The sequence below is a fragment of the Corythoichthys intestinalis genome, chromosome 13 (assembly GCF_030265065.1).
Source record: "Corythoichthys intestinalis isolate RoL2023-P3 chromosome 13, ASM3026506v1, whole genome shotgun sequence".
NCBI lineage: Eukaryota > Metazoa > Chordata > Actinopteri > Syngnathiformes > Syngnathidae > Corythoichthys > Corythoichthys intestinalis.
In genome coordinates, this window is record NC_080407.1 from 46,498,223 (window position 1) to 46,525,984 (window position 27,762).

Below are 27,762 nucleotides of genomic sequence, written 5' to 3' on the forward strand. Positions count from 1 at the left end.
TGTTGTGGTCGATAATTTGATAGGTTCGGTTTATGTATTATGACAAATCAATATTCTGTTGGCCTTCAAAGGTCAGTGAAGGTCTCAAAATGGCTGTCTTTGAATGATTCAAGTCATAATAAAAAGTTACATGCTGCTGAATGTCACTCGAGTTTGTGCGTGTAAGTCCGTCAAAAGTGATGCGCTGCTGTCGCGTGCACGCGCACGTCACGTGCCCACGAGAGCGAGAGAGGACAAAGAGGTGGGCTGGGAGGAGGGGGCGGGCCTCACAGCGATTCCAGCCTTCATTTGGCGCTTTCCGGCGGCAGAGGAAGGTCATGCGCTCGTGGCCGCGTCACACCTACAGTACGGGGACGGACACGGTGAGTACGCGCGTGCGTGTCTGGCCCACACTTTCCAAACAGGAAGCTGAAAAGACCCCCACTTTGTACTTGGGACTTGCGTTAATTGCCTCACGTGACTTTTAAAGATGTCTCGCTCCGCCCCTTGTCGTGACGTCATCGTGTGAGGTGCCCAACATGTGGTCAACGGGCATTTCAGTGATCCATTAGATACTTTTTCAACATCTTTGTCATTGTTTATAAGAATGCTTTTTGCATTTGCATCCTTCTTGCTGATTAATTTCGCAATTGTGCATCTGCAGGCAACCGGCGGCATCACTGAAAGCGGCATGGGCGAGGAGGCGCGTCCTCCCAAGCCACAGACGTGCGGCCGCCCACGACTGCTTTGCGTGCTGCTTCCTTTCGCCGGCCTGCTGGGCGGCACGGGGCTGGCGCTCGCCCTCGCCGGTATTCGCACACACACGCACGCCTTCATGTCTGAAAAACCCCAAGCGTGAGGGGTCACCGTGACAACCAGGGGTGTCGTCCAGTTGGGAGCGGGAAAAAAATAAACATGCAGGAATGTCAAATATTTACAAGGGCCGTAAAACATCTTGTCACCATTTTCTCTTTCAATCAGCGAATGTTTTTTTATTTGTTCAGCGCCGACCTTGAAACGACTGACGAGAAACATTCCCGCTTTAGTGACAGAAACTAACACTTGTGAGGGAAGGGCTGTTATTATTAGCTGGCATGTGAGTGAGACGTGTAACCGGGGTCGCCATGGTAACCGGATCCCTCCAACACTATTCATAGACGCTCGTGTATTTAAAGTGCACCAATCGAAAGGCGCCTTGACCACACGCACCCGCACGTACACACCGAAGTTAGGAGAACTGTTTTTTTTTTTTTTTTTGGTTTTGTTTTGTTTTTCCATCAGGTGTGATTGGCGGTGGCATCTCAGACTCCAGCCCCCTCCCTTCACCGGAGCCCATGGCTGACAGGGAAGCTGGTTACCGTGGCAACACTACAAGCTCCTCCCTCTCGGCGGTTTCGTCCCAGGCAACGTCCACTCTCCCGACCATTACGGCGGCGGATTTGTTGACGTCTGTCTCCTCCTTGAGCGCCACCTGGCTGACCGGCGCCACCTCCGCGCCAGACGCAGGTGAACATTTCAGGATAGTAGCCTTGTATACATAACCAAACAACACATAACTTTAGGAGGGAACTCAGTTAGCAGGCTAACGAAACTAGCTAACTAGGTCTTCAAACTGATATTAAAACATCAACGCCGCAGGGTGTCCAAACTACTGCCCAGTTTTTATTTGCCCGCAGCAAATTCGGAAAGTATTAAATATGGTCTGCACAAGCTTAAATCCAGCCTACATCATGTTGCACTTGTTTTAACACTAAAAATGGCAATTTCTGGAAAATATTACGATGGGGCTTTGCTAAATACAGATCTATCAGTTCATGATTTGGGGAAATTTAGGGGACACATCCTGTTGAATGGTCATCAATGGCATCGACTTAGTTTGGCGCCAGTTGGACGTCAGTGGGCTGTAACGGTACGTTTTGGTAAAAAATAACGACCACACAGGTTTTTGCCATTGAACATGAATGGGAAATTTGGACGTTCATGGCCGTCAATGGCATGGCTGTGTATGGCTGTCAATGGCATCGACTTACTTGGGCACCAGTTTAATGTTAATGGGCTGAAACGGCAAGTTTTGGCCAAAAATCACAACCACACAGGTTTTTGCCATTGAAAATGAATGGGAAATTTGGACGTTCATGGCCGTCAATGGGATGGACGTATATGGCTGTCAATGGCATCAACTTACTTGGGTGCCAGTTTAATGTCAATGGGCTGAAATGGTAAGTTTTGGTCAGAAATCACAACCACAGAGGTTTTTCCCCATTGAAAATGAATGGGAAATTTGGACGTTCATGGCCGTCAATGGCATCAACTTACCTGGGCGCCTGCTGGATGTCAGTGGGCTGTAACGGTAAGTTTTGGTCAAAAATCACAACCACACAGGTTTTTGCCATTGAACATGAATGGGAAATTTGGACGTTCATGGCCGTCAGTGGCATGGACGTGTATGGCTGTCAATGGCATCGATTTACTTGGGCACCGGTTTGACGTCAGTGGGCTGTAACGGTAAGTTTTGGTCAAAAATCACAACCACACAGGTTTTTGCTTTTGAAAATGAATGAGAAATTTGAGCGTTCATGGCCGTCAATGACATCGACTTACTTGGGCGCCAGTTTAATGTCAATGGGCTCTAACGGTTAGTTTTGGTCAAAAATCACAACCACACAGGTTTTTCTGCCATTGAAAATGAATTGGAAATTTGGACGTATATGGCTGTCAATGGCATGGACGCGCAAGGCTGTCAATAGCATCAACTTACTTGAGCGCCAGTTTAATGTCAATGGGCTGCCATGGTAAATGGTCAAAACTCACAAGGACTAATGTTTTCCTGCCATTGAAAATGAATGGGAAATTTGGACATACATGGCTGTCAATGGTATCCAATTAGAAATGAATGGGACAGTTTTTGCAATTTTGTATACATTTTTTATGCGCCTTACCGTCATAGGAATTTTCAATGTGTAAATTATGCGATTTGGTCAAAAATTGTGGTACTAGATAAATTTCGGGAATTTTTTTTTTTTTTCTTCAAAGACCCCGCGTGTACGGGCGAGCGGAAAATTTTGGGGCGTCATTTGAAAATTTCGTGCGTCATGCAAAAATTCTCGTCATTTTGCTATTCGAACGGTGATGGCCGGTCAAATGGGCTGTGTGGTGCGCCAAAGAAACGCCATCTAATGTACTGTTTTATTTGATATGCACAGGGGGCTGTCAGCTACTAGCGGAGCCACAGTGCCACATGTTACCCTACAACCAAACATGGCTGTCGTCCTCCTCTGCCGTGGTAAAAAGCTCAGAGGTGGACATGTTGCTAAGGTAAAAACATGTAGGCAGGGTTCCGAACCACTCCGGTAGTGACACGACTTATGTGTCGCAGGTTCTTCAGCTACTTGAGCAGACTGTCATGCTACAAGCACATCATGTTGTTCGGCTGCTCTTTGGCCCTGCCGCAGTGTTTCCATGACCAAGCTGACGCCCACCACAGGTGGGTGGAGTTGCCGTGCGCGTCCTTCTGTGAGGCGGCCAGGGAAGGTTGCGAACCGGTCCTGCAGATGTTCAACGCCTCCTGGCCCGATTTCCTGCGCTGCTCGAGGTTCAGCAACTCTACCTCGTCACCGACTCCCGCCTGCTATACACCGCGACAGGCTGTGGGAAAACCTTGTGAGTAGGACACAGGATGATTGGTTAACATGTAGGTTGGCGAACTTAGACTTTTCTGCGTTTGGCCGATAGCATCGTGCGGGAAGGACGACTTCCTTTGCGCCACAGGGAATTGTGTCCCTCAGAAGCTGGTGTGCAATGGCCACAACGACTGCGATGACTGGAGCGACGAGACGCACTGTGGTAGGTTTCACGCACGTTCGAATAGCGGTGAGGCCTCACCCTCGTCATACCCGCTCTTTCAGTGTGTTCAGATGTGCAGTTTCGCTGCTCGACAGGCCGCTGCTTGCCACCGATTCTGCTTTGCGATGGCTACGACGACTGCGGTGACCTCAGCGACGAACTCGACTGTGGTGAGCTACGATCTGAGTTTTGGTCTCTGATTAGGACTCTTCCAAAAGCACATTTTCTTCTCGCTATCAGTATGCGATACATCGCGGGAGCACCGCTGCGGCGACGGCCGCTGCATATCCAAGGACTGGCTGTGCGACGGGGACCACGATTGTCTCGACAAGAGCGACGAGCTCAACTGCTGTGAGTAGTTCTGGTGTTAACCAACTCGCGTCGCGAGAACGACTCACTTGCATGTGTTTGTACAGCATGTCGCAGCCAGGGTCTTTGGGAATGCCGTAACAGTCAGTGTATTCCCCCGACGTTCCGTTGCGACGGAGAGGACGATTGCAAAGACGGCAGCGACGAAGAGCGTTGCGTACGCGAACAGAGTGAGACGTCCGCCTGGCAACGGGCTGCCTTTGTGTCAGTCATTCTCTCAGTGTGTGCGTGTTTGTTGCAGCTCAGGCCACCTGCCCCCCATCGCAGCCCGGCTGCACGTCCACTTCCTGCAACCCACGACACGTTAACTGCAGTAAGTTTTGACAAATGTGTTGTTATAATCTAATTAACCGGCGTTTATGACACATTTACATACTTAAAATTGTATGTCAGCTGGCTGTGAGCCAATCAGCTTGGAGCTGTGCATGAACCTGCCCTACAACCTGACGCGCTTCCCCAACTTCCTGGGTCACGTGTCGCAGCGGGAGAGCTCCGTGTCATGGGAGTCTTCACTCTTCCCGGCGCTGGTGCAGACGAGTTGCTACCAATACCTCATGTTCTACGCCTGTACCCTGCTGGTACCTAAGTGCGACCCCGTCAGCCTCAGCACTGTACCGCCCTGCAGGTCAGCATCAGGATAATCATTATCGCGTAAAACTCGCTCTGGCGCCGACGCAAACACCCGCCGTCTCTCCTCTCGCAGGTCTCTGTGTCGCACGGCCAAGGAGAAGTGCGAATCCGTGTTAGGCATCGTGGGATTGCAGTGGCCGGACGACTCTGATTGCGCTCAGTTTCCCGAAGAGGGAGGCGACTCCCCCTGCCTTCTGCCCGAGGCGGGCGTAGACGGTGTGTGCACGTAGACATTGGTGGTCGACTCTTAGTCTGCTCACTTCCTGTCCATGTTTGCTGTGGCGACAGAGTGCTCCCCCAGCCACTTCAAATGCCGCTCGGGACGCTGTGTCCTCGCCAGCAAGCGCTGCGACGGTCTCGCCGACTGCGACGACCGGAGTGATGAAGACCACTGCGGTGAGAGCACCATACCTTACACCTGACATAAATTCCGAAATTGTCCGGAAGCCAATGGTACATTCTTTGACTGCGTCCAAACAGGCTGTACTGAGCGCGCTCTGTGGGAATGTCCTGACAGTGGTATCTGCATTAAGACCAGCATGATCTGCGACGGGTTCCCAGACTGCCCCCTGCTGGCCGATGAGGTCAACTGCTGTGAGTCTTGACTGCCTGCCATGTGACACCCTATTCTGACCTATCTTCCTTCCTCCTATCCCATTGGTTACTAGCTGTATACCCTCCCCACATGGTGTCTCTTGACTTGGCTATATCTAGTATTCTTGTGTTGTTATGATAGCGGCATGTGGTGATAACGAGTTGGCGTGCAACAATCACGAGTGCGTGCACAGAATGCTGTGGTGCGACGGAAAGAAACACTGCAGCGACGCCTCCGATGAGTGGGACTGTGGTAAGTCCTGCTCACACTTGCGCACCTGCACTCACATGCGTGGCTTACCGAGTGTTGCATTGTCGTGTGGAGTTTCTCTGAACCCATCCTCAGGTTCCATCATGACCGTGTTGAGGACGGCCGACCACTATCACGTGTGTGCAGACGAGTGGAATCAGCAGCTGAGTGAACTGACCTGTGACCAGCTGGGACTAGGGTAAGGTCAGTAGCACACACAAATACACCCCCTCCATGCACGGACACAGAGGTAAATATGCGCAGTGTTCTGTGACGAGTGTGGCATCCCTGCAGGGTTCCAGCATCTATCTCCATGGTACCTGAGCAGGGAGGTTCTACGGGCCGCCGTCGCTGGTTACACGTTCATCCGGAGTGGAACAACAGGAAAGGCTCTGCTCTGCAGGCACACCTCGAGAAGAGGAGGTGTGTGGGGAAGTCATCTCAGGTGCGGGTAAGGAAGTAGGCTAAAGTGCTAATGCTAACATAAGACTATCCCGTGTTAGTCATTCGTGTCATTCCGGGAGGAAGGTAGCTCTGGTCTGCGTCCGAGACGGTAAGATTCATCGACATTCTCCTTGAGAGACATCGGCCGAGTCAACAGTCTCCTGTGTGTCGGGCAGATTGCGGTCTGCGCCCGTCAGTGGGCGTGCAACCCTCCAGGCACAAGAGGATCCTGGGAGGGCGTGTGGCTCGGCAGGGGGCGTGGCCATGGCAGTGCTCGCTGCAGAGCGGTCAGAGCGGTCACGTGTGCGGCTGTGTTCTTGTAGGCAGGAAGTGGGCCTTGACGGTGGCGCACTGCTTTGAGGGGTGAGTTCCAACTTTCAACGTGGCGGTGCAGGTTGTAACCTTGAGGTTCTTGCTGGCAAGTCCTAATTGCATAATCTAACAAGTCCTAGTTTATAGACTTCCAAATACGCATTAATATATTTGCATGCTTGTGTAGGAGAGAAAAGGCCCAGCTGTGGAAAGTCCTCGCGGGTCTCAACAACTTGGACCATCCGGGTGAGCACAGTCAGATACGCGGTGTGCGAGCCATCACAGTGCACCCGCGCTACAACCGAGCTGTAGTGGACTATGACATTAGCGTCGTAGAATTGGACTCTGAGGTAAGCCGCCTCTGGTTTTCCGGGCCACTAAAGGAATGTCTATGTTTTGAAGTTCCTGAGGCATTATGGTATCATGCCCCAACCAGGTGGATGAGACTGCATGGGTGCGACCTGTGTGTCTGCCCGGACCTGACCAGATTCCCACTCCGGATTCATACTGCTACATCACGGGATGGGGCCACATGGGCAACAGGAGTAAGTCCCAGCCCTCAATTTCTGCTTCTAATCTCAAGTATCGGTTGTGTGTGAGACGTGCTGCATACTTGGTCTGCAGTGCCATTCAAGCTGCAGGAGGGACAGGTGCGGATCATCTCCATGTCTCAGTGCCAGTCCTACTTCGACATGAAGACAATCACTCCCAGAATGCTTTGCGCAGGCTATGAAGCCGGGACTGTCGACTCCTGCATGGTAACAATCACACGCCTACAACCTCTAGTCTCGAATTCTGAGAATCTAAATGAGGGATTTCTAGTCATAGCTTCTAGATTCTACTTTAAAAGTTGTAGCTCCTACTCGAGTCTCAGTTATAGGTTAGAGCTTTTAAGGTCTAACTTCTACACTGGAGCTTCCAAATCTTTTAGCCTTTAGTTCCTCTGTCTTAGGCCATTTAGGTGGTTGCAAAGTGTGTTGCTGCATTTTGCAGGGTGATAGTGGTGGTCCGCTGGTTTGCGAGGAGTCGCCTGGAGGGCACTGGACGTTGTTCGGCCTGACGTCTTGGGGCAGCGTGTGCTTCAGCAAAGTGTTAGGACCCGGCGTATACAGCAACGTCAGTCATTTCACACCGTGGATACGCCGGCAGATCTTCATGCGCACGTACCTTCCCGACTGACGCACTCCGCCTTGCTCCGTTTCTGGGAGGAAGTCACGTCACGCCGTTAGCCTTTGGATGCTGTAACCTTAACATGGCAGACGCTAACACGTTAGCCTCTTTAAGCATTTACTTCATATACTTGATGTTAACGTTACAGTCCATGTACTAGTACACTCTAGTCACATAGATAACCAGAAAGGTTTTCACATTACTAGTGCCGCTTTTGGCCTACTAGTATGACTTTGAATGTCATGTTATCACGCTAACATTGATGGACGCCGCAACGGTTCTCCGTGACGGGAATTCTGTGACTTGTCGATGTTTGCTCATTCCTTCACGTGCACATTCCCGCTAGTTGTCGTTTGGAAGAGTTGCTTTTTTTTTTCAAGAGTATTTTTCTACACTTTTTTGTACATCACGTGTGTGTATGGGAGTGTTTCTCTGTGATGTCACTTCCTGCTTTTGCGTCGTGAATATGTCAGAAAGGAAGTGGAATGTTTTTTGTGTTCAATAAAGCTACATACACCTGCTCTCTGTGTATTTGTGTTTCTATCCACGAGTGTTTATGCAACGAGACAAGGAGTGAGATGGATGAAGGAAACACAACAAGGAAGGAATGCAAAAAACACACATGCATATACAGGCTGGGTCAAAGATCAGCACTTTATTGTGCGCGTGTGTTAAAGTCTTACACACTTGTAGCAGTGCGTCGTGAAAGTAAAGGTGAAGACGGTCCAGTACGATCACTTTGGTGGCAAAGACGACTACGGAAGACCTGGATGACACGGTGAGCTCCACTCTACAAACACACACACACAAATATTTGTGTACTTATGTCTGCACGTGTAGATGTGTACGCGCTGCGCCTCGTTCTTCGTCAGCTTGAAACGCAGATGTCCTAGACCAAGTGGACTCTTCAACCTGGTCATCACCAAAGGTGCCAATTAAGTCATTAGATTCAAGCAGTTAGTCAATTCGAGTGAGGACTTTCCACTGACGTGTTTGTGCGTGGACAGCGTGTGTCTTGGGTCTGCTCTTTGGCGCAGTGTGGTCAGTAACGGGAATTGAGTGTTTGCCGGGAGGGAAAGTGTTCGGTGTGGTCATCATCTTCATCAGCGCTGTTTTGGGCGGGCGACTTGTGGGCATGGTCCAGTTTCCAGGCCTGCCTCCCATTCCGCCACTGCTTGGTACGACCCAAAAGATAATCCAGCTCTCATGCAAACGGAAACCTGATTTTTTTATGTGTCTGAATGAAAGGGATGCTCCTGGCTGGCCTCATCCTGAGGAACGTTCCGTACGTGACGGACGCAGTCTATGTGGAGGCCACCTGGTCTGCGGCTTTAAGGAGCATTGCGCTGGCTGTCATCCTGGCTCGAGCCGGTCTGGGCCTGGACCCCTCGGTACCACACACACAAAAGAGGACGCACGTAAACAATGACGTGACGGCTATCTTCTTGCAGGCGCTACGTCGTCTTAAGGCCGTGTGCCTGCGCGTAGCGGTCGGGCCTTGCATCCTGGAGGCTTGCGTCGTTGCCGTGGTTTCTCACTTTCTGTTGTCTCTGCCGTGGGTCTGGGGTTTCCTTCTTGGGTAGGTGTTGCGGCCGAAAATGTGAACCAGATTAGCGGTCTAACCTGCGCATGCCCAGGTTCGTCCTGGCGGCAGTGTCTCCAGCCGTGGTGGTTCCATCCATGTTGCTGCTTCAGAAGGAAGGTTACGGAACTGAGAAGGTAAACTGCTGGTTTCCTCCTGAGCTAAACTTCAGCTGGGCTACTGCTGAAGTTGCACTCTGGTTTCATAGGGCATCCCGACACTCCTGATGGCGGCTGGCAGCTTTGACGATATTTTGGCCATCACGGGCTTTTCCACATGTCTTGGCGTGGCCTTCTCCACAGGTTAGGTTGCATTTGCTTCAAGCCGGCTTGAATTATGCCCTCCATGCTGCCATTGTCTCCTTGTTTGCATGTGCAGGTTCCACGTGGATGAGTGTCCTGAAGGGTCTACTGGAGGTGGTGGGCGGAATAGTGGCTGGCATCGTCCTGGGCTTCTTCTTGTGCTTGTTCCCCAGTGGGGATCAGGTACATTAAGTCAGATCAGAATGTTTTCAACTACAACTTCCTGGGCATCTTGCGTGCAGGAGGACTTGGTGGTGACCAGGAGTTTCCTCCTTTTGGGGTTCTCCATTTTCGCCATCTTCTTGACTCAAGTATTGGGCGCGTCTGGGGCTGGCGGCCTTTGTACCTTGGTTCTGGCCTTCCTGGCCGCACTGGGCTGGGGCGCTGACAAGGTAGCCATGGTTGAGTCCATTCTTGAATCCATAGTCCTACAGTGGCACCATACCTGTATGATGTGTACTCCTTGCAGATGGGCGTTGCAGCCATTTTAGGTAGGTGCTGGGATGTATTCCAGCCCCTCCTTTTTGGCCTGATCGGAGCAGAAATCATCATAACGACGTTGAGCCTTAACACCGTGGGTGAGACTCACGCCGCGGCACCATAGGGATGGCAACCCTTCACGCGTACTCAACTGCGGACCCTATCAGGTTTGGGCGTGGCTGTGATAGCCATCGGTTTGGTGTTGCGACTGGTTGCCACCTTCGTGTTGGTGCACGGTGCTGGATTTGTCCTCAAGGAGAAACTCTTCATTGCCATTGCTTGGCTACCCAAAGCAACGGTGCAGGTACATTTGTGTAGGATCCCTTTGGTTCAAGTGATAGTATGTCCTCTCTCTCGGTTCCCGCTACAATACAGGCAGCCATCGGCTCCAAGGCGTTGGACGCGGCAAGGGACGTGGGAGACGACGCCTTGGTGAAGTTTGGCTTGGACGTGCTAACTTTAGCCGTGTTAGCCATCTTGATCACCGCCCCCATCGGAGCGCTGGGTATCGGCCTGGCTGGGCCACGCCTACTAAGCCGGCAAGACAAAGGTCAACTCTGTATGTTTTATTCTGGGAATGCTGAATTAACTCATTATCTGCCATTAACTGCTTTTTTTGTGTGTGTTATAGCATCAGAAACCGTGAACGGGGTGCCACCGCTGCCTGGTCAATATCAAGACTCTGTGGTTTTTGAGAGCAGACTGTGATGACATTGAAGGGGAGATGTGGAAGTTCTGGTCATTGGACTAAAGTTTACGCAGATACTTTTCTTTGGAACTAATAAGATCCCCAAATCAAGTTTAAATAGAAGAGGAAAAATCAAAATGTATTTGGAGATTAATACATTAACCGTGTTACATACAATTGTGGTTGAATACTCATGTAAGCATGAGGAAAAAGAAATTTTGCTTTGTGGAGTGACCTTTGCCACATTCAAAATGGCGACGAGGAAGACGTGCGACTATGCGCGAACATTGGCGTTAGTACACTGCTTGTCTGTAGCTCCGTCGCCAATTTATGGCGTATTATTTTTCTTTCGGAAGTTTATGAGGAAAAGTTCAGCACAAAGGTAAGCTAACGTTTCAGTAATACTAATTCTTTTGTTTTTGGTACTAGCTAATGTCTTTAGCACTGTTGTATGCTAGTAACCAAGTAAATTGATATCATACTGTATACGCATGCTTCCTCTTTTTCGTTCACTGCAAACAAAAACGTAGTTAAATGTATTGGTTTATTTGTTAGCTAGCTTGTACAGAAACTTTATCTCCTAAGTATATATATAGCCTACGTGGCAAATTATGGTTTCGAAATTTTTAACAAAGTCCATTTGCTATGGCAGGTAAGAAAGAAAATTAATGTATAAAAGTTAAGTCAAAAAGTGTTAAGGATTAAACTGCAAAAAATAAGGGGTCTTTTAACTCATTGGATGAAACTAACTAAGGCAACCTTTCTACTATTTAAAGGGCTTTAATTTTAATTATGAACTCACTGTCTGCTATTGACAGGAGAAAGACTGGCATCTTTCTGGGATTATGCTAATTATTATTAAGATTTTCCTCCATTGCTGCATTCATTGTTGGTTTTGTCATAAGACGATCGCATGGCTTAACATTCCCTACAGCTAAAGATGTCTTCAGCCGGCTCCGACATGCCAACTGTCCTCCTCAACACTGGTGCCAGGATGCCCCTTTTGGGTTTGGGGATGTATAAGCTGTGCGGCGGCGAGGCTGTACTCAAAGCCGTGGACGCGTCCCTGGCCGCAGGCTACCGAGCCTTTGACAGCGCCGCCGCGTACGGGAACGAAGCCGATCTGGGTCGCGCCCTCAAGGAGCTCCTACCAAAGTATAGCTTGACCAGAAAGGATGTCTTCATCACCAGGTTTGCACTTGCATGAACCTGCTGTAAAATGGAAGTTTTCATTGCGTTTTTTTCTGCTTCCTGCAGTAAACTCAGCCCTCAGGACCAAGGGGAGAAGGCCAAGGAAGGAGCCCTGTGCAGTCTGTCCAACCTGGACATGGATTACATCGACCTCTACCTTATCCACTGGCCCGGAACGCGAGGCCTGGATGTGGGCGACCAACGCAACCCAGGTGCGCGAGAGTCGTTTTGCTAGCTTCCGTCAGAGTCTTCGTCTTAATTAAGATTAGGGATGTCCCGATCCAGGTTTTTGCACTTCCGATCCGATACCGATACTGACCGATACCGACCTATCTGAGCACGTGTTAAAGTTTAAAGTTATTTAGCCTCCTTACTTAGCTGTCAGATTCATGTTGAAAAAGGTTTTAGTACTCTTGATAACAACTAGCCAGCTGAATTTGGTAAGTTTCAATAACACACAATGGTTGGTAACAAGAAACTGACCTGTTTATTCAGTGACAAACACAAAACATTATAGATAAACAGAAATGGCATAGTCAGTCAGTAACACGTGCAAATAATATTGTAAACTGTCTTAAAAAAGCAAAACACACCAACAACCTCAGTGGAAAATCCTACAAATCCCCCAAACTATTAGATGCTTTTAATGTTTCGTGCATTAGTTATAAAAGTTGTGTAAAAAGCCTCTCAGGTTTAAATAAACGACTATTTCAGTATCAAGTTAACATTTTAATACAGTAAATAAAATACTCAAGTCCCCAATCTGTATCAGCAGCTTTAAACTACATTCAATTCATTTAATTTTGTGAATCAACTGTTAAAGTTGTTAAAATTGCTCCCGTTATTACATAATTTCCCTTCTGTCTACTTTCGACATGTGAAAGTTTTAAAACTTTTTTGAAGATAGATTCAAGTCAAGATTTTGCCGATTTAGGAGTATTTTAGATAAAAAGTTAATTAGGTTCGCTTGGAAGGTTCACAACAGCCTACTAGGGAACTGTCCTGCTTTAAGATGGCGGCTGTTTACTAACGCATCTGGTTTTCAATACTTCAATGTTGCTAACGCAGTCGAGTCTGTCGTGTAGCTTCTAGTTCTACATACATATGATATCTATTATCTCCAGTAAAACGACGTTGACGTAGTTCGTAGCTGCTGTCCTTGTGTTTTTTATCCAGCGGCATGAGTTGAGCTAAAGCCATGAGTTGAGCATTGGCATTACCCGGGTCTAAGACGAGTTATGTTTACTTTCGGGACGCAATGCGGTCAGTTTCTCATTGCGTCCCGAAGACCGCGCTGTGTATTAGTTCCGCTTTACTTGACATAGTATTTCAATAATCGGAATTTGCATGTTTGTGAATCGCTCTCGAATCTTCCACGGCCGAATCGCGTGTTGGATGGTGCGTCTTTACTCACGTGAGATAATGGCTCGTCATCCAGAATGAATTCGTCGGCAATGACTCTTGTTATTCCCTGGGCTTTGGGACTGTCGAGTGCCAGTTTGTCACGCATGGCAAAAGTTTCTGCCAGTGTCAAGGCCGAGTTATACTTCCGCGTCAGGCCTACGCCGTCAAGGAAGAATTGAGTTACGACCCTACTCCGTAGGCTGACGCGCGCCTCTCAAATTTTCTAACCTTCGCGTCACCTAGACGTGTATGACGTGATGAAAACGGACTGTGATTGGTCCGCTCAGACTGTTGTTTCCGGTTTACCGCGAAAACACCGCCATTGTAGAATAGAATCAAACATTATTTTCTACACGCAAAAATGCACCAAGCCGACGGGAGTATCATCGAAGAGCAAGTCTCTTCAAGACATTATTATTGTGATTGCCAAATGGCAAGGTCGGCGATCGGGAAAAAAAAAATGGAAGAACCACCGGGACGTGGGTGTTCGGAATCGAGTGGCCACACGAAGCGGTGACCCAGTCGGCCAAAAACTGCCAACTTTTTATCACTTTATGTCGTATTTTTGGTTGGTGCACTTCATCATTTACTGTGTACATATGTTTCAAGTATATGAAGAATAAAGCACAGATTTGGTGTCAAAAGAGTTGTTTTGATCTTTAATTTTCAATAACAGACAGTTCACACACACAATACATCATCACTGATTGAGAGTGCCTCGGTGCTTTTTATGATAACCTTAAAATCAAGCCTCCCAACGCAGTTTGGGAAGTTCCCTAGACGCCAGAAATCTGCTATGGCTTCCCACTGGCTGGTTGTAGGACATTGCAAACAAATCAGGCTGGAGGGCTTTGCGGACCTTGAACGCAGTGCTCGACGCCAGTTTGAAGCTAGCCGCCACAGCTAGCTCTCTCCACCCGAGTCTAAAACTCTCTGTGCGGCATCAAAAGTCGGCCAGACCGCCTCGAAACCGTCTTCTGCGTCGCCTGCCCGTCAACATTTGTATGTTCAATATTTATTCAGTGTTGATGAGCAGAATATTTACTTTCAAGAGTTCCATCTTGCATTGTTTATTTTTTCTCCGACTAGTGGAAGTAAACAAGCATGCCCCAAAACCGTACAAACATAATGCCACATCCCTCTAGTGGCTTGGCGGTGAATTACAGAGCAACGCGTTCCCTCACCGCAGAACTGTCGAATGACGCCGTAGTCGCTACGCCGTCACCGCAACGCGGGAGTATAACTCAGGCTTCAGTTGCGTAGGACCTTTCTTTTTGTCTTAGGTTTTCTAAACATACTCCTCATATTGTTTGTGGTTGTATTTCGCTAAATGCTTAATTAGGTCGGTTGTATTAAAACTTCTTACAGCTTTACCACTACGCTTGACTTTATTGTGGCATATGTTGCTCTCTGCCTCTTCGTCTTTGTCGTCCTTTAAGGTGAAATGATCCCACACAGCGGACATTTTTACCGATAAAGTCTCTCGGTAAATTGAGAGATGGTAATGTAAATGTAGTATGTTGAAGGTGTGCCGTAAAATGCGGACCGGATTTTAGGGAAACCGTAGCAAAAACGAATGGATTATGTAAATCGGTGCGCTGGAAAACCCGGACCGGACTAGGTTTAAAAAAAAAAAAAAAAAACTGGATCGGAAGTCTGGATCAGAATTTTTCCGATCTGATACCGATGCGCATTTTTTTGCCCATATCGGCGTCCGATCCGATCCAAATCTCGGGTCGAGACATCTCTAATTAAGATGGTGCTTGCAGGCAATAGAGCTCAGAGTTGGGCGGCGCTGGAGGAACTGCACCTTGAAGGGAAGCTCAAAGCCATCGGGGTGTCCAACTACACTCCAGCGCACATGAAGGAGTTGGCTGCCAGCTGTAAGGTGCAGCCTGCGGTGTTGCAGGTAAGCAGAGTTTTAACAAACAGCCAGGACTGCTTTCCTGACTTTCCCTCCCGGTCCAGGTAGAGTTTCACCCTCTGGAATGCCAGTCGGAGCTGAGACGCGTGTGCCGGGAGTTGGGCGTGTGCTTCCAAGCCTACACTTCCCTAGGAAGGGGGGAGCTCCTTGCCGAGCCATCGGTGGTCCGTGTGGCAGAGACCCACCAACGCACGCCCGCTCAGGTGACCGCCCAACACGCCTCCAGGTGAAATATCCTGTAGTTAACTGCTTTTCCACGCCGTTCAGGTGCTACTGCGCTGGGCTGTGCAGCAGGACGTCTCGGTGCTTCCCAAGTCCTCCGACCCGGAGCGGATCCGGAACAACGGAAGAATTTTTGACTTTGCGTTGACCGACGCTGACATGGACAGTCTAACGGCTTTAGATCGGGGACACAAGTACTGCTGGGACCCCTCCCAAGTGGTTTGACAGGTCCCATCCCCCTAAAAAATGCATTCCATTAAAAAAATGACGCCAACAATCATCTTTCCAATGAGTTCTAAATCTTAAACATGATTTATTCAGAACAGCATATAGAATAAGTTTCACAGCTGTAGAGAAAATGCATGTACAAATCTCCGTAAAAATAAAACAAGTCAAATATTCTCCAGAAAGATTCAAGTAATGGCGAGTCGCAAAGTTTCTCTCGGTCTTGAGTATCATCACGTGTAGTTTTAAGGCGCTCCTACCCAACGTTGAAGGCATTTGATCAAATTCGCTTGACGCCATGTTGTCTTCTTTCGATACAAAACCACAACTCGTAACTCCATTTCAGTCCATTCCGCAACTGTGACGATAATAGTGAAACGCGCAAAACAAATGCGGACCATTTAGATTGTCTGGATATCCATTTGGAGACTACAATAAAATCTTTCAAAGACAGAACAAACGGCAACGTATTTTAACCATCACATTTGTCAAGGCTAATTATTCATAGCAACCATCTATTGATCCAGTGTTCAGTGCACGAGACATGCCAGCACTTGAGGGTCAAAATAGGAAATCTCTGGTGGTTGGGACATCATCCAAGGCAGACCACGTTTCTATACGGCCAATAAACCTTTCAAAAGCCAGGAACATGCTTATGAAAGGCCATAAAATTTCAAAGTTCAAGTCTAAAAACCTGATGAATACCTCTGGGTTAATTCTTATCTAATATCTGGCCACGTAAGACCGCTATCAAGCAGCTTATACGCACGCAAGAAACTTATTCAACATGAAGTAGTTTGTTGGCGACTTAGCGATAAGCTGCGAGTTAGCGGAATTGACGCTATTTGTGTTTTCTGGACTATAAATCGCCTTTTTTTTTTTTTTTTTTACGTAGATCAACTGGGCTAGGCATCAGTCAGGAGTTAGCCAGGGCTGGTGCTTTATATGAGTTAGTCTGTCATGTGGGACATGTTAGTGTTGGACTTCATAATTGTAGTGACAGGTCACATCCATCAGCATCTGCGCAACGCCTTCAAGTAGGGGGCTGGCCTACAGTCCGCTTCAGTTATTCGCTGTCTGTTACAGTTAGTCAACACATGCAGCAATCCAACGGCGGATTGACTAACACACTACCATCGTACTTAGATATAGTATATAGAAGTAAAATAAATGCTAACTGCCCGTTTATTTGTTCAACCGAGAATCAAGACTGTTTTACGTCCATATCTATAAAGAATTCAGGGATTTAAACATTTATTCTGAAGAATTTTCACCGGAAAAGCTCTGTTTACACATGGCGGCCGCCACATTGACTAACAGACTAGCATCGTACTTCAACATATGTACGTAAAATAAATGCCAACTGCACGTTTTTTTTTTTGCTTTTAACTAGTGCTGCAACGATTAATCGATTAACTCGAGTATTCGATTAGAAAAAAAATATTCGAATTAAGTTTTATTGCTTCGAGTATTCGTTTAATTAAAGTGGCGTTGTGATGGTTTATTTTAATAATGTGTTCGCATTTAGTTTTATATATTTGGGTGGATACATTGCCCTCTTGTCTGCCTAATTTCACATGGCTGAATCCAACTGCTCCCTGTTAAGATCAACATAAGCTAAGTTTTTGTTTGAGATGTTTTTTATGCATTCACAATTTAGTTTATAGGCATATTTAGCCATTTTATGTGGAAATGCGTGAACCATTTTCAGAGCATTGTAAAAAAAAAAGTTAGCATTTTGTAGCATTTAAGCTAGCGGACTTTTGCTATGTAAGTTAGCCAATTGTTCTTTTGTTGTACTTAGATCCGCATTTATTTTTTTATACCGTTTAAGGCTCAGCTCGGGTATTTTAATTTTTCATGTTCCTTATCCGATTACTCGATTATTCGAACTAACTAGTTCATCGATTAATCGACTACTAAAATAATCGATAGCTGCAGCCCTACTTTTAACCAAGAATCAAGACTGTGTTATGTCCATATCTATAAAGAATTCAGGGATTTAAGCTTTATTCACAAGAATTTTCACCGGAAAAGCTGTTTACATATGGCGACCGCCACATTGACTAACAGACTAGCATTACACTTTGACATATTTTGGTAAAATAAATGCTAACTTCATGTTTTTTTTTTGTTGCTTTTAACCAAGAATTTAGACTGTTTTGCGTTCATATGTATGAAGAATTCAGGGATTTAAGCGTTTATTCACAAGCATTTCCACTGGAAAACCTCAGTCAATGTGGCGTCCGCCATATTTAAACAAACAGACTAGCATCGCACTTTGACATATTTACATAAAATAAAGGCTAACTGCACATTTTATTGCTTTTAACCAAGAATCAAGACTGTTTTACATCCATATTGAAAAGGATTCAGGGATTTAGGCATTAATTCACAATCATTTTCACCGGAAAAGCTCTGTTTACATATGGCGGCCACTACATTGACTAACAGATTAGCATTACACTTTGACATATTTACGTAAAATAAATGCTAACTGCACTTTTATTTTGCTTTTAACCAAGACTCGAGACTGTTTTACATCCATATCTATAAAGAATTCAGGGATTTCACCATTTATTCTCAAGAATTTTCACCGGAAAAGCTCAGTCAATGTGGCGGCCGCCATATATAAACAGACTAGCATTGTACATGAGTTACTTAAAATAAATGCTAACTGCACGTTTTTTTTTTGTTTTGTTTTTTGTGCTTTTAACCAAAAATCGAGAGTGTTTTACATCCATATCGAAAAGGATTCAGGGATTTAAGCATTTATTCACAAGAATTTTCACCAGATAAGCTCAGTCAATGTGGCGGCCGCCATATTTAAACAGACTAGCATCGTACTTCGACATATTTACGTAAAATAAATGCTAACTGCACGTTTTTTTTTTTTTTGCCATTAACCAAGAATCGAGACTGTTTTACGTCTATATCTATAAAGAATTCATGGTTTTAAGCATTTATTCACAAGAATTTTCAATCTACTCGGTCAGCTTTGACGGCCACGCCAACAATGTAGGCCCCCTATCAATCAGCTCCGTGTCCCGTCAGTATCATTATGAAGTCTACGGTTGGACATCGTAATACTTAGACTTGCATTTTTTTGGGCTGGTGCGACTTATAGTCCGAAAACTACGTTAGTATGCCGAATATCTTAAAAATTGGCTGCATGGAAACATGGCAACGCGCTCCTCACATTGCTTCCGGCCGCAGTGGCTTGACAATATTTACACCAATAAACGTCTGTTTATAAATCTCTCAAAACATTTCTTAGGGATTTGTGCTTATCCTCCTTCGGTAAAAGAGTCGATTAAGATTGTCTGTACAAGATTGTTCTTTCCTTGACCTTTCTGATTGTTGATTCCAGTCAAGGTGGACCGGCTGGATTTCAGGTCCACTGAAACGCTCGGGTTTTATGTCGACAGTGTGTTGCATAGTGTCTGCACGAGATGACCGAGCGATGCAGTTCCCGACAATATCGTTAAAAGAAAAAAACGGATGAAAAGTAGTCAAAGAGGCGTCCGACGGTCCCTGCGTCTCCTGGTTTAGTCCAGCGGAATTCAGGGATTCCGGCCCTGAAATGTCAATGTATGTCGGCGCCTACTCGGTACGGGATGTTTGGTTGTCCATGTGGTTGTTTTCTCCGTCCGTCTCCTGGTGACTAAACAGGTAGCTCCACCAGGTGTATGAGTGGTGGATAGGCCTGGACGGGCTCTTTGACTTGAACTCCTGCACCAAAAAGAAGCAAGACAACATGATTTCCTCATTCAAATACAGTGGAACCTCTACAGTGTATCAAAAAGTGAGTACACCCCTCACATTTCTGCGGTATTTATCTTTTCATGGGACAAAAATGACAAAATGACACTTTGACACAATGAAAGGTCGTCTGTGTGCAGCTTATATAATAGAATTTATTTTCCCCTCAAAATAACTCAAAATATAGCCATTAATATCTAAACCCCACAAAAGTGAATACACCCTTTAGAAACTACATCCCTAAATGTCCAAATCGAGTACTGCTTGTCATTTTCCCTCCAAAATGTCATGTGACTCATTAGTGTTACTAGGTCCAGGTGTGCATAGGGAGCAGGTGTGTTCAAATTTGTAGTGCAGCTCTCACACTCTCTCATACTGGTCACTAAAAGTTCCAACATGGCACCACATGGCAAAGAACTCTCTGAGGATCTCAAAAGACGTATTGTTGCGCTACATGAAGATGGCCAAGGCTACAAGAAGATTGCCAATACCCTGAAACTGAGCTGCAGCACAGTGGCTAAGATCATCCAGCGTTTTAAAACAGCGCACGCACTGAGCGTCACATCCTGTCAGCGTTTCTACAGCGATTGAAGAGGTGGGGGATCAGCCTGTTGGTGCTCAGATCATACGCCGCACTCTACATCAAGTTGGTGTGCATGGCTGTCACCCCAGGTTGTGTACAGTCTTATGAAGACTGTACACAAGAAAGCCCGCAAACCGTTTGCTGAAGACATGTCAACAAAGCACATGGATTACTGGAACCATGGTCTATGGTCTGATGAAACGAAGATTAATTTGTTTGGTTCCGATGGTCTCAAGCATGTGTGGCGGCGACCAGATGAGTACAAAGAGAAGTGTGTCATGCCTACAGTCAAGCATGGTGGTGGGAATGTCATGGACTGGGGCTTCATGAGTGCTGCAGGTTTTGGAGAGTTACATTCCATTGAGGGAAACATGAACTCCAACAGTGTGAAATACTGCAGCAGAGCATGATCCCCTCCCTCCAGAAACTGGGTCGCAGCATGACAATGACCCCAAACACACCCCCAAGATGACCACTACTTTACTGAAGAGGCTGAGGGTAAAGGTGATGGACTGGCCAAGCATGTCTCCAGACTTGAATCCAATAGAACATCTTTGGGGGATCTTCAAGAGGAAGGTGGAGGTGCGCAAAGTCTCAAATATCCGGCAGCTCCGCAACGTCGTCATGGAGGAGTGGAAGAGCATTCCAGTGGGAACCTGTGAAGTTCTGGTCAACTCCATGCCCAGGAGAGTGTATGTTAAAATTAGGGCTGCAGCTATCGATTATTTTAGTAGTCGATTAATCGATGAACTAGTTAGTTCGAATATTCGAGTAATCGGATTAGGAACATAAAAATTTTAAATTCCCTGAGCTGAGCCTCAAATGGTATAAGAAAAAAAAAAAAAAAAGTAAGGATCAATGTACAACAAAAGAACAATTTGCTAACTTACATAGCAAAAGTCTGCTAGCTTAAATGCTATAAAATACTTTTTTTTTTTTTTTTTTTTTTTTTTTTTTTTTTTTTTTTTACAATGCTCTTAACAAATGGTTCAAACACATATTCCCACAAAAATTGGCTAAATATACCTTTAAACTAAATTATGAATGCATTAAAAAAAACATTAGCTCAAACAAAAACCCAGCTCATGTTGCTCTTAACAGGGAGCAGCTGTATTCCCATGTGAATGAGGCCGACAAGAGGGCAGTGTATCCACCCTAAATCGATAAAACTAAATCCAAACACTTTCAAAACAAACCATTACAACACCACTTCATATAAACGAATACTCGAAGCGGCAAAATTTCATTCGAATCTTTTTTTTCTAATCGAATACCCGAGTGTAATCGATTAATCGTTACAGCACTAGTTAATATTGACAACTTTCACTAAGGGGTGTACTCTACTTTTGTTGCCAGGGGTTTAGATATTAATGGCTTTATTTTGAGGGGAAAATAAATTAACTCTACAATATAAACTGCACACAGACTACTTTTCATTGTGTCAAACAGTCAAAGTGTCATTTTGTCAGTGTTGTCCCTTGAAAAGATATACTTAAATATCTGCAGAAATGCGAGGGGTGTACTCACTTTTGTGACACACTGTACTTCTGGAAGTAGTATCGTAAATGGAAAATTCCGTAAGTTGACAAACACATAGAGTAGATGTCCCTCTTAGCCAACTGGATGCCAGGAAGATGCTAGGCAATAGCCAGTTGCAAAGCAGCTATAATTATACTGTATTTTGGCCTTTCCACTTGGCAGTAGGGTTGTTCCGATCATGTTTTTTTGATCCCGATCCGATCCCGATCGTTTTAGTTTATCTGTCGATCCCGATATTTCCCGATTCGATTGCTTTTTTTCCCTCCTGATTCAATTCCAATCATTCCCGATAATTTTTCCCGATCATATACATTTTGGCAATGCATTAAGAAAAAAATAAATAAAACTCGGACGAATATATACATTCAACATACAGTACGTAAGTACTGTATTTGTTTATTATGACAATAAATCCTCAAGATGGCATTTACATTATTAATTCTTTCTGTGAGAGGGATCCACGGATAGAAAGACTTAATTCTTAAAGGATAAATGTGACTTTGTATATTGTGACTAAATATTGCCATCTAGTGTATTTGTTGAGCTTTCAGTAAATGATACTGTAGCGATTTAACTTCTGCCCAAATGCATGATGGGAAGTGCAACCATGACTGTGCCAATTGATATATCTTCTCTGCGTTGAGAAATAACATAGGGTGTTAAGAAAAAAATCAAGTACTACCTTTCTTCCCCACATTGCTTCCCACGATTAGAAATCACTGCAAGAGGGATTGTCATGCTTCAGCCATTTTAAAAAAGGCTCCAAAGGCTGCCAAAATTCACTCTACTCATTTTATGCTGCCTTTTAGCTCTATATACTGTAGAGGTAAAACGGCGCCATTATAGATTAAACGCGACGACGCGTGAGTGGGTCGTGCAGCGCATGCGTTAATTGCGTTAAATATCGTAACGTGATAAATGTAAAAAATATTAATTCTCGCCGTTAACGCGTTAAATTTGATAACCCTACCTTAAGCTTAAACTAAAGACACTGGAAGAGTGTAACACATTATGTCTGTAACGTTAAATACAATTAGAAAACGATTTAATTAAAATATATATATATTAAAAAAAGGCATGTCCGACATTTTTTTGCCGATTCCGATACTTTGAAAATGACGTGATCGGACCCGATCGATCGGCGACCTTAACCACTGCGCCATAAAGCTCGAGCCAACGGCACAGCCGCCAGCGTCCCTACATGAAGGAATCGGCAGGGAGGTTTCCACACTCCACAATGGACCTGTGTGTACCCGTTATTCAACCCCCGAAACCTTCGCTGCCGATCCGGGTCACGGCACCATTGTAACCGGCGTCCCGGCCTAGTCAGAGGTGGGAGCGGAACGCGGGGCGGCGCTGACACACCGGTTACATAACAATGTTTTCCCAGTAGAGACGTGTCGTAACCTGGAAATTTTGTATGTCGAGTCGTTTGTAAGTAGAGGTACCAATGTACCGTATTCTCTGGACTATAAGTCGCCTTCACAGTCCAAAAAAAATGGGAGGAAATGTAAGAAGTCATCTCACCCCTTTGTCCAACAGGCTGTCGAATTCATCGCTCATGCGCCGCAGCTGCCGCCCGTACTTCTTGGCGGCCCACAGCGCAGGGGGCGCCGACTTGGAACGTCCCCGGAACGGAGCGCCGTCAGTGGGCGTCCCGGGCTCCTCGTCCACCCTGTTGGCCTGGAGCTCCTCGTCCCGGGACACCGTGGAAGCGTGCGACTCGGAGTTGAGGCGGATCCGACCGGACGCCGCTAAACCGAGAAAGGCAAGATCATGTATAAGTCGCACCTGAGTGTAAGTTTATATAACTAACCTGCCATTCGGCGCTCGGGTAATGTAAGGTAAAGGCCTTGGCGGAGGTACTGCTCATTTTCCTTTGCTCCAGGGGTGTTTTCCCCTTCTTCTACCTCCTCAGAGGGCTCGGAATCGCTGTCTGATAGGGTGAAGTTTGCAGCCATTGGGACATCTGAGGAAAAAGACGCAAAAAATTGACTATTATCGCAACGATTCGCCGGTCTAAATCTGCTTTAGCAAGAAGTTTTGAAGCGCAAAGACGCCCCTGGACGCTGACTAGTTGTCGCGATCGGAACAAAAGAAAGTTGAGACTGGGCGGAAGCCGAAAGGAGCCGACTTGAAATGCGCCAAAAGAAGCAGCGCGGCGCATTTTCTTACCGGTTTCTTTACTGTCGGTGAAACCGATCGATCAAAACTCGAATTGGAAAAGTGCCTTTTCCGCGGCAACTGTCGTCGACGTTGTTGTTGTTGTGATCTCGTTGCCTTTTCTCTCTCTGCTTTCCAGTGCAATTCTGGGAGCCAATGGCCGTGCTGTGACGTCACTGTTGCGAGCGAGGACTGGGCTGGGGTTTTTGTTTGTTTGTCGCGGCTTCTACGTCCGCAGTTTTGAGCGTCTCAAACCGGTTTCTGATAACCTGACGGAAAAAATGATATGGCCATTTTTTTAAGACGCAGTGTTTTATTGAAAAATGTTTAGAAGTAACATTTAGACGTGTGTTATTGTGCACATGTGACGAGAAACGCAAAAAAAAAACAGCAAATGGTGTTATAAAATACGACCTCGTGTAGTACCAAGACGCACCTGAGGGGGGCAGCATAGTCAAACAGTTTCGATTCATGATCATCCATGAAAATTCCGCGGGATTATCTGATAAATTGATATTTTTAACGTACACAGTCTCACGTTTTAGCCAGATTCACGTTAGAATTTGATCAAGGGCGTAGGTTTGGTCTCAACATTAACGATGTAACAGCATAATCTGCATGTACACTTTTTGCTGGGGACTGGACATTAATGAGAACTGATTGGGTGAATGGGGGTCAGGGCTACATTTCTTACAAATATCAACCTAAATAATTGATAAGCTAAATGATCAGTGCAAAATAAGTCTGTATTGACTTCTGCTAACTTTCATATGTATTGGTTCAAGTGATAAACCGTTCGAGTCAAACCTTTGTTTTCAAAAAAAAAAAAAAAATTTGAAAACATAAATGTCTGGATTTTATTAGCAAATTTAAATGTCAATATTTGAACATAAATTACATTAAGATACACAATAAATACAAACTTGTCAATAATCTGTTAACAATATATCCTGGAATGAAAAAAAAATAAACATTTGTCTTAAGACAACTCAGCATTGTCTAAATAAATTAAATATAACTGGAAAAAAAGCAAAAAACATTTTAGTCTGGGAATAACAAAAAATGAATAAAAATGGAGCCTGCCTTCAGATAACGCACTAGTGCTTTTGTCCACAAGCACAGCCAAACTCAACAGAAAATGAAAGCTCCTTTGGGCTGCTTTAAGGCGACATAAATAAAACAAAAATGACAATTGGGGAGAAGGAAGTAAATCTCACTTCACATCATTTCTCACAGTTTAAGGAGAAAACACATACAGGAGGACACTTCTCTCTAAGCAGCTTCCTACACGAGTTTTTCATGTTAGCAAATTCTCAACGTTTTATGTTAAGCTAACTCTGATGCAGATCGGATTTCCAGTACCAAAATGTGTGGTGTGTTCCCCACCTCCACAACATTGACGTCTTTTTACATTACTTACAGTGGCTGCTGTTGCTGCTGGCTGAAAAAAAAAAAAACTTCTAATATCCTCCTCTTTGAAAGAGGCGTCATGTTGTCAACATGTTGTACAAGTAATCAAGCAATCAGACATGCATTTGAGGAGAAAAAATGGACTGGCACATTCAGCAAGTGAAAAGGGGTAAATATATGTAGGTCTGAACACATAATTCACTCAATAATGGTAGGGTCAATTCTATCCTTACGGCATATGGGAAGACAATCTAATACAACTCAAGTCATTATATAATGCAAATAAGGTTGCTTAGAAGTTGGTGGGGACAATATGATCATCCTAAAAAGTTGGTAGTGTTATGTCCCTGCTGTCCCTATGCAAACCTACGCCCTTGAATTTGTTCAATTTCATGATGAACTCGTTGGCTGCCACTGACAGTGAAACAGATTGGACGTCTATTGCCGTCAAAAGGTGTTTTACTAACAGTGGCGCCTCCAGAAATTTTTCATAGGGGTGGGCAAATGGGCTAAAATCTTGGGGTGGCACACCAAAACTAATAGCCATAATTTCAGGTTTTTATTATGTTGTTGTAAACGGGCCAGTAGAAAACTGTCCAAAAGACTTCAGGACACACCTACTGATATACTTTGGTTTATTGTGTTCTATTTAGAGTTACTAATGATTTATTGTGCATAGTCCATAACAGTCCAGTCAACATTTTGGGTTCCACAGGTACAGCGATCCCTCGTTTTTCGTGGATAATGGGGACCAGAACCCACCAAAATGAGAGAAAAACCGCAAAGTAGTAGTACATAGACTTCATAACCTATTGACATGACACGGGAACTGGGGCAGATTTGTAGGGGGCCTATTTTCAAAAACTTCAAATATTTTCAAAACCAAAGATGATACCAACTAGGGCTGCAGCTATCGATTATTTTAGCAGTCGATTAATCGATTAACTAGTTAGTTCGAATAATCGAGTAATCGGTTAAGGAACATGAAAAAATACCTGAGCTAAGCTTCAAACAGTATTAAAAAAAAATGAGGATCTATATACAACAAAAGAACAATTGGCTAACTTGCATAGCAAAAGTCTGCTAGCTTAATTGCAAATGTTTGTTTTTACAATGCTCTCAACAAATGGTTCAGACACATATTCCCACAAAAAAATGCTAAATATACCTATAAAAGAAATTACAAATGCAATTTAAAAACATTAGCTCAAACAAAAATTTAGCTCATGTTGGTCTTAACAAGGAGCAGATGGATTCACCCTTGTGAAATGAGGTCAACCAGAAGGCAGTGTATCCACCCAAATCAATAAAACTAAATGCAAACACTGTCAAAATAAACCATTACAACGCCACTTCAATTAAACGAATACTCGATGCAGCAAAATTTAATTTGAATCTTTTTTTCTAATGGATTACTTGAATCAATCGATTAATCGTTGCAGCACTAATACCAACCCAAAACCAAAACAGGCACCTACCTTAGCCATTCATGAGTCTCCATGCGCAGCGACATAAAAAAATTCAAAGTCGTTCTCTAATAAAATCCCGATTAATTATTTTTTATAGAAGTATAACAAAACTTGAAATGGCTATAAAATTCTCAGATTTTACACTACATGCACAAAAATCACCGAATGAAGAGATAATCACCTTCAGTATATTTTCAGGATCAATAGCAATATTTAACATCTATAAGTTTTTGCCCAAAATACCAACTTATTTTTCTTTTTACTGCATGTTTTCAACAGCTAATAATCACTCAATTTTCACATCAGAAACACAATACTTGAGGAAAACATGCAGAATCAATTATTATATATAAATAGATTTCTAATAAATTCTATTTCCAAAAATCACAACTTCTTATAGAATAGAATATATAGAATAGCCCTTTATTGTCATTATACAGTTGTGCAATGAAATTGTGGAGCATTTCCCTTTGTAGTGCATGATAAATTGAAATCTCAAAAGTGACTTGCAAGTATAAAATCTAAATAAACAAATATAAAATGCGTATGAGATAGCCCTATGTTCAGGCAGTGCAAACAATCGGAGTGAAGTAGCAGCAGTTTGACAGTTAAGGCTTTGAATATTGCAGGAGAGTAAGTATTGCACATAGAATATTACATATAAATGAATATTGGACTACGCCTTGGAGCATTTCACTTTGCAGTGCATAAAAAGTTAAAATCTCAAAAGTGACTTGCAAGTATAAAATCTAAATAAATATAAAATGTGTATGAGATAGCCCTATGTTCAGGCAGTGCACATAATTGGAGTGAAGTAGCAGCAGATTGACAGTTAGGACTTTGAATATTGCAGGTGAGTAAGTATTGCACATAGAATATTGCATATAGAATATTGGTCTATGCCTTGTGTTTGCCGGTCAGCTTCCTCGACTTGTACAAGTCCCTGTTCCTCACCATCTCCTTCCTGCCGGTCGGTCACTCCAAGGCCTTGTTTGTCCTCGCTTCGGAAGTCACATCTTTGGAGAAGTTTGCACCAAAACAGTTGAAGAAGGACCTGCTGATGTGTGGCAAAATGGTGTTTGCCAGCCTGTGCCCCTCCTGGCACTGTACCCCTCTGCAAGGTTGGGTCTGAGGCCACCAGGAACTCCAGCAGGTGCCTGAAGCCGTCACTGTGGTGCATGGCAAGAGAGAGGAACCTAACCCTCCGCTCCTTTTTGTCCTTCCAAC

The 27,762-nt window shown here is 44.9% G+C and overlaps 5 protein-coding genes across 6 annotated transcripts in view; 4 read left to right on the top strand and 1 right to left on the bottom strand.

Annotated features, from left to right (window-relative positions):
- The first annotated feature begins 140 nt into the window (after nucleotides 1-140).
- corin (corin, serine peptidase) lies at nucleotides 141-8,104 on the top strand. Its single transcript, XM_057856277.1, has 23 exons — nucleotides 141-362; nucleotides 644-788; nucleotides 1,261-1,485; nucleotides 3,183-3,294; nucleotides 3,356-3,639; nucleotides 3,712-3,822; nucleotides 3,885-3,992; nucleotides 4,063-4,173; nucleotides 4,239-4,361; nucleotides 4,433-4,504; nucleotides 4,585-4,816; nucleotides 4,895-5,037; nucleotides 5,110-5,217; nucleotides 5,302-5,415; nucleotides 5,558-5,668; nucleotides 5,741-5,864; nucleotides 5,960-6,088; nucleotides 6,169-6,218; nucleotides 6,286-6,472; nucleotides 6,609-6,771; nucleotides 6,858-6,966; nucleotides 7,046-7,179; nucleotides 7,415-8,104. The coding sequence occupies exons 1-23, from the start codon at nucleotides 141-143 to the stop codon at nucleotides 7,598-7,600; spliced, it is 3,303 nt and encodes a 1,100-aa protein (XP_057712260.1). The 3' UTR covers nucleotides 7,601-8,104.
- Nucleotides 8,105-8,239: 135 nt separating this feature from the next.
- Nucleotides 8,240-10,731, top strand: LOC130929234 (sodium/hydrogen exchanger 9B2). Its single transcript, XM_057856282.1, has 13 exons — nucleotides 8,240-8,369; nucleotides 8,432-8,519; nucleotides 8,599-8,769; nucleotides 8,840-8,982; nucleotides 9,043-9,170; nucleotides 9,229-9,310; nucleotides 9,382-9,475; nucleotides 9,552-9,658; nucleotides 9,718-9,867; nucleotides 9,945-10,053; nucleotides 10,123-10,259; nucleotides 10,331-10,514; nucleotides 10,587-10,731. The coding sequence occupies exons 2-13, from the start codon at nucleotides 8,432-8,434 to the stop codon at nucleotides 10,661-10,663; spliced, it is 1,470 nt and encodes a 489-aa protein (XP_057712265.1). The 5' UTR covers nucleotides 8,240-8,369; the 3' UTR covers nucleotides 10,664-10,731.
- Nucleotides 10,732-10,882: 151 nt separating this feature from the next.
- Nucleotides 10,883-16,979, top strand: LOC130929236 (uncharacterized oxidoreductase Mvan_2161-like). Its single transcript, XM_057856283.1, has 6 exons — nucleotides 10,883-11,025; nucleotides 11,578-11,834; nucleotides 11,901-12,046; nucleotides 15,008-15,147; nucleotides 15,207-15,365; nucleotides 15,430-16,979. Exons 2-6 carry the CDS (start codon nucleotides 11,584-11,586, stop codon nucleotides 15,607-15,609), a joined length of 876 nt encoding a protein of 291 aa, XP_057712266.1. The 5' UTR covers nucleotides 10,883-11,025; nucleotides 11,578-11,583; the 3' UTR covers nucleotides 15,610-16,979.
- Nucleotides 15,667-23,827, bottom strand: LOC130929238 (bcl2-associated agonist of cell death-like). Its single transcript, XM_057856285.1, has 4 exons — nucleotides 23,669-23,827; nucleotides 23,310-23,462; nucleotides 23,021-23,247; nucleotides 15,667-19,341 (listed from the first exon to the last, which is right to left on the bottom strand). Exons 2-4 carry the CDS (start codon nucleotides 23,452-23,454, stop codon nucleotides 19,213-19,215), a joined length of 501 nt encoding a protein of 166 aa, XP_057712268.1. The 5' UTR covers nucleotides 23,455-23,462; nucleotides 23,669-23,827; the 3' UTR covers nucleotides 15,667-19,212.
- Nucleotides 22,718-27,762, top strand: part of LOC130929231 (sodium/calcium exchanger 1-like) — a 65,634-nt gene continuing 60,589 nt past the window's right edge. The window contains exon 1 of one of the 2 annotated variants that reach the window (XM_057856278.1): nucleotides 22,718-27,688. The gene's annotated coding sequence lies outside the window, so the exon portion shown is untranslated. The remainder of the gene's footprint in view (nucleotides 27,689-27,762) is intronic. The other variant, XM_057856279.1, reaches the window with a different exon arrangement.

Excerpts from the sequence above, each read along its gene's own strand:
- LOC130929236 (XM_057856283.1), top strand. The coding sequence starts at position 11,584 with ATGTCTTCAGCCGGCTCCGACATGCCAACTGTCCTCCTCAACACTGGT. Across the intron at positions 12,047-15,007 it reads GGGCGACCAACGCAACCCAG|GCAATAGAGCTCAGAGTTGG; the intron begins GTGCGCGAGAGT and ends TGGTGCTTGCAG. Across the intron at positions 15,148-15,206 it reads TGCAGCCTGCGGTGTTGCAG|GTAGAGTTTCACCCTCTGGA; the intron begins GTAAGCAGAGTT and ends CTCCCGGTCCAG.
- LOC130929238 (XM_057856285.1), bottom strand. The coding sequence starts at position 23,454 with ATGGCTGCAAACTTCACCCTATCAGACAGCGATTCCGAGCCCTCTGAG. Across the intron at positions 23,248-23,309 it reads ACCCGAGCGCCGAATGGCAG|CGGCGTCCGGTCGGATCCGC; the intron begins GTTAGTTATATA and ends TTCTCGGTTTAG. Across the intron at positions 19,342-23,020 it reads ACAGCCTGTTGGACAAAGGG|GAGTTCAAGTCAAAGAGCCC; the intron begins GTGAGATGACTT and ends TTTTTGGTGCAG.
- corin (XM_057856277.1), top strand. The coding sequence starts at position 141 with ATGTCACTCGAGTTTGTGCGTGTAAGTCCGTCAAAAGTGATGCGCTGC. Across the intron at positions 5,038-5,109 it reads GCCCGAGGCGGGCGTAGACG|AGTGCTCCCCCAGCCACTTC; the intron begins GTGTGTGCACGT and ends CTGTGGCGACAG. Across the intron at positions 6,473-6,608 it reads GTGGCGCACTGCTTTGAGGG|GAGAGAAAAGGCCCAGCTGT; the intron begins GTGAGTTCCAAC and ends ATGCTTGTGTAG.
- LOC130929234 (XM_057856282.1), top strand. The coding sequence starts at position 8,432 with ATGTGTACGCGCTGCGCCTCGTTCTTCGTCAGCTTGAAACGCAGATGT. Across the intron at positions 8,983-9,042 it reads GTCTGGGCCTGGACCCCTCG|GCGCTACGTCGTCTTAAGGC; the intron begins GTACCACACACA and ends ATCTTCTTGCAG. Across the intron at positions 10,515-10,586 it reads GCAAGACAAAGGTCAACTCT|CATCAGAAACCGTGAACGGG; the intron begins GTATGTTTTATT and ends TGTGTGTTATAG.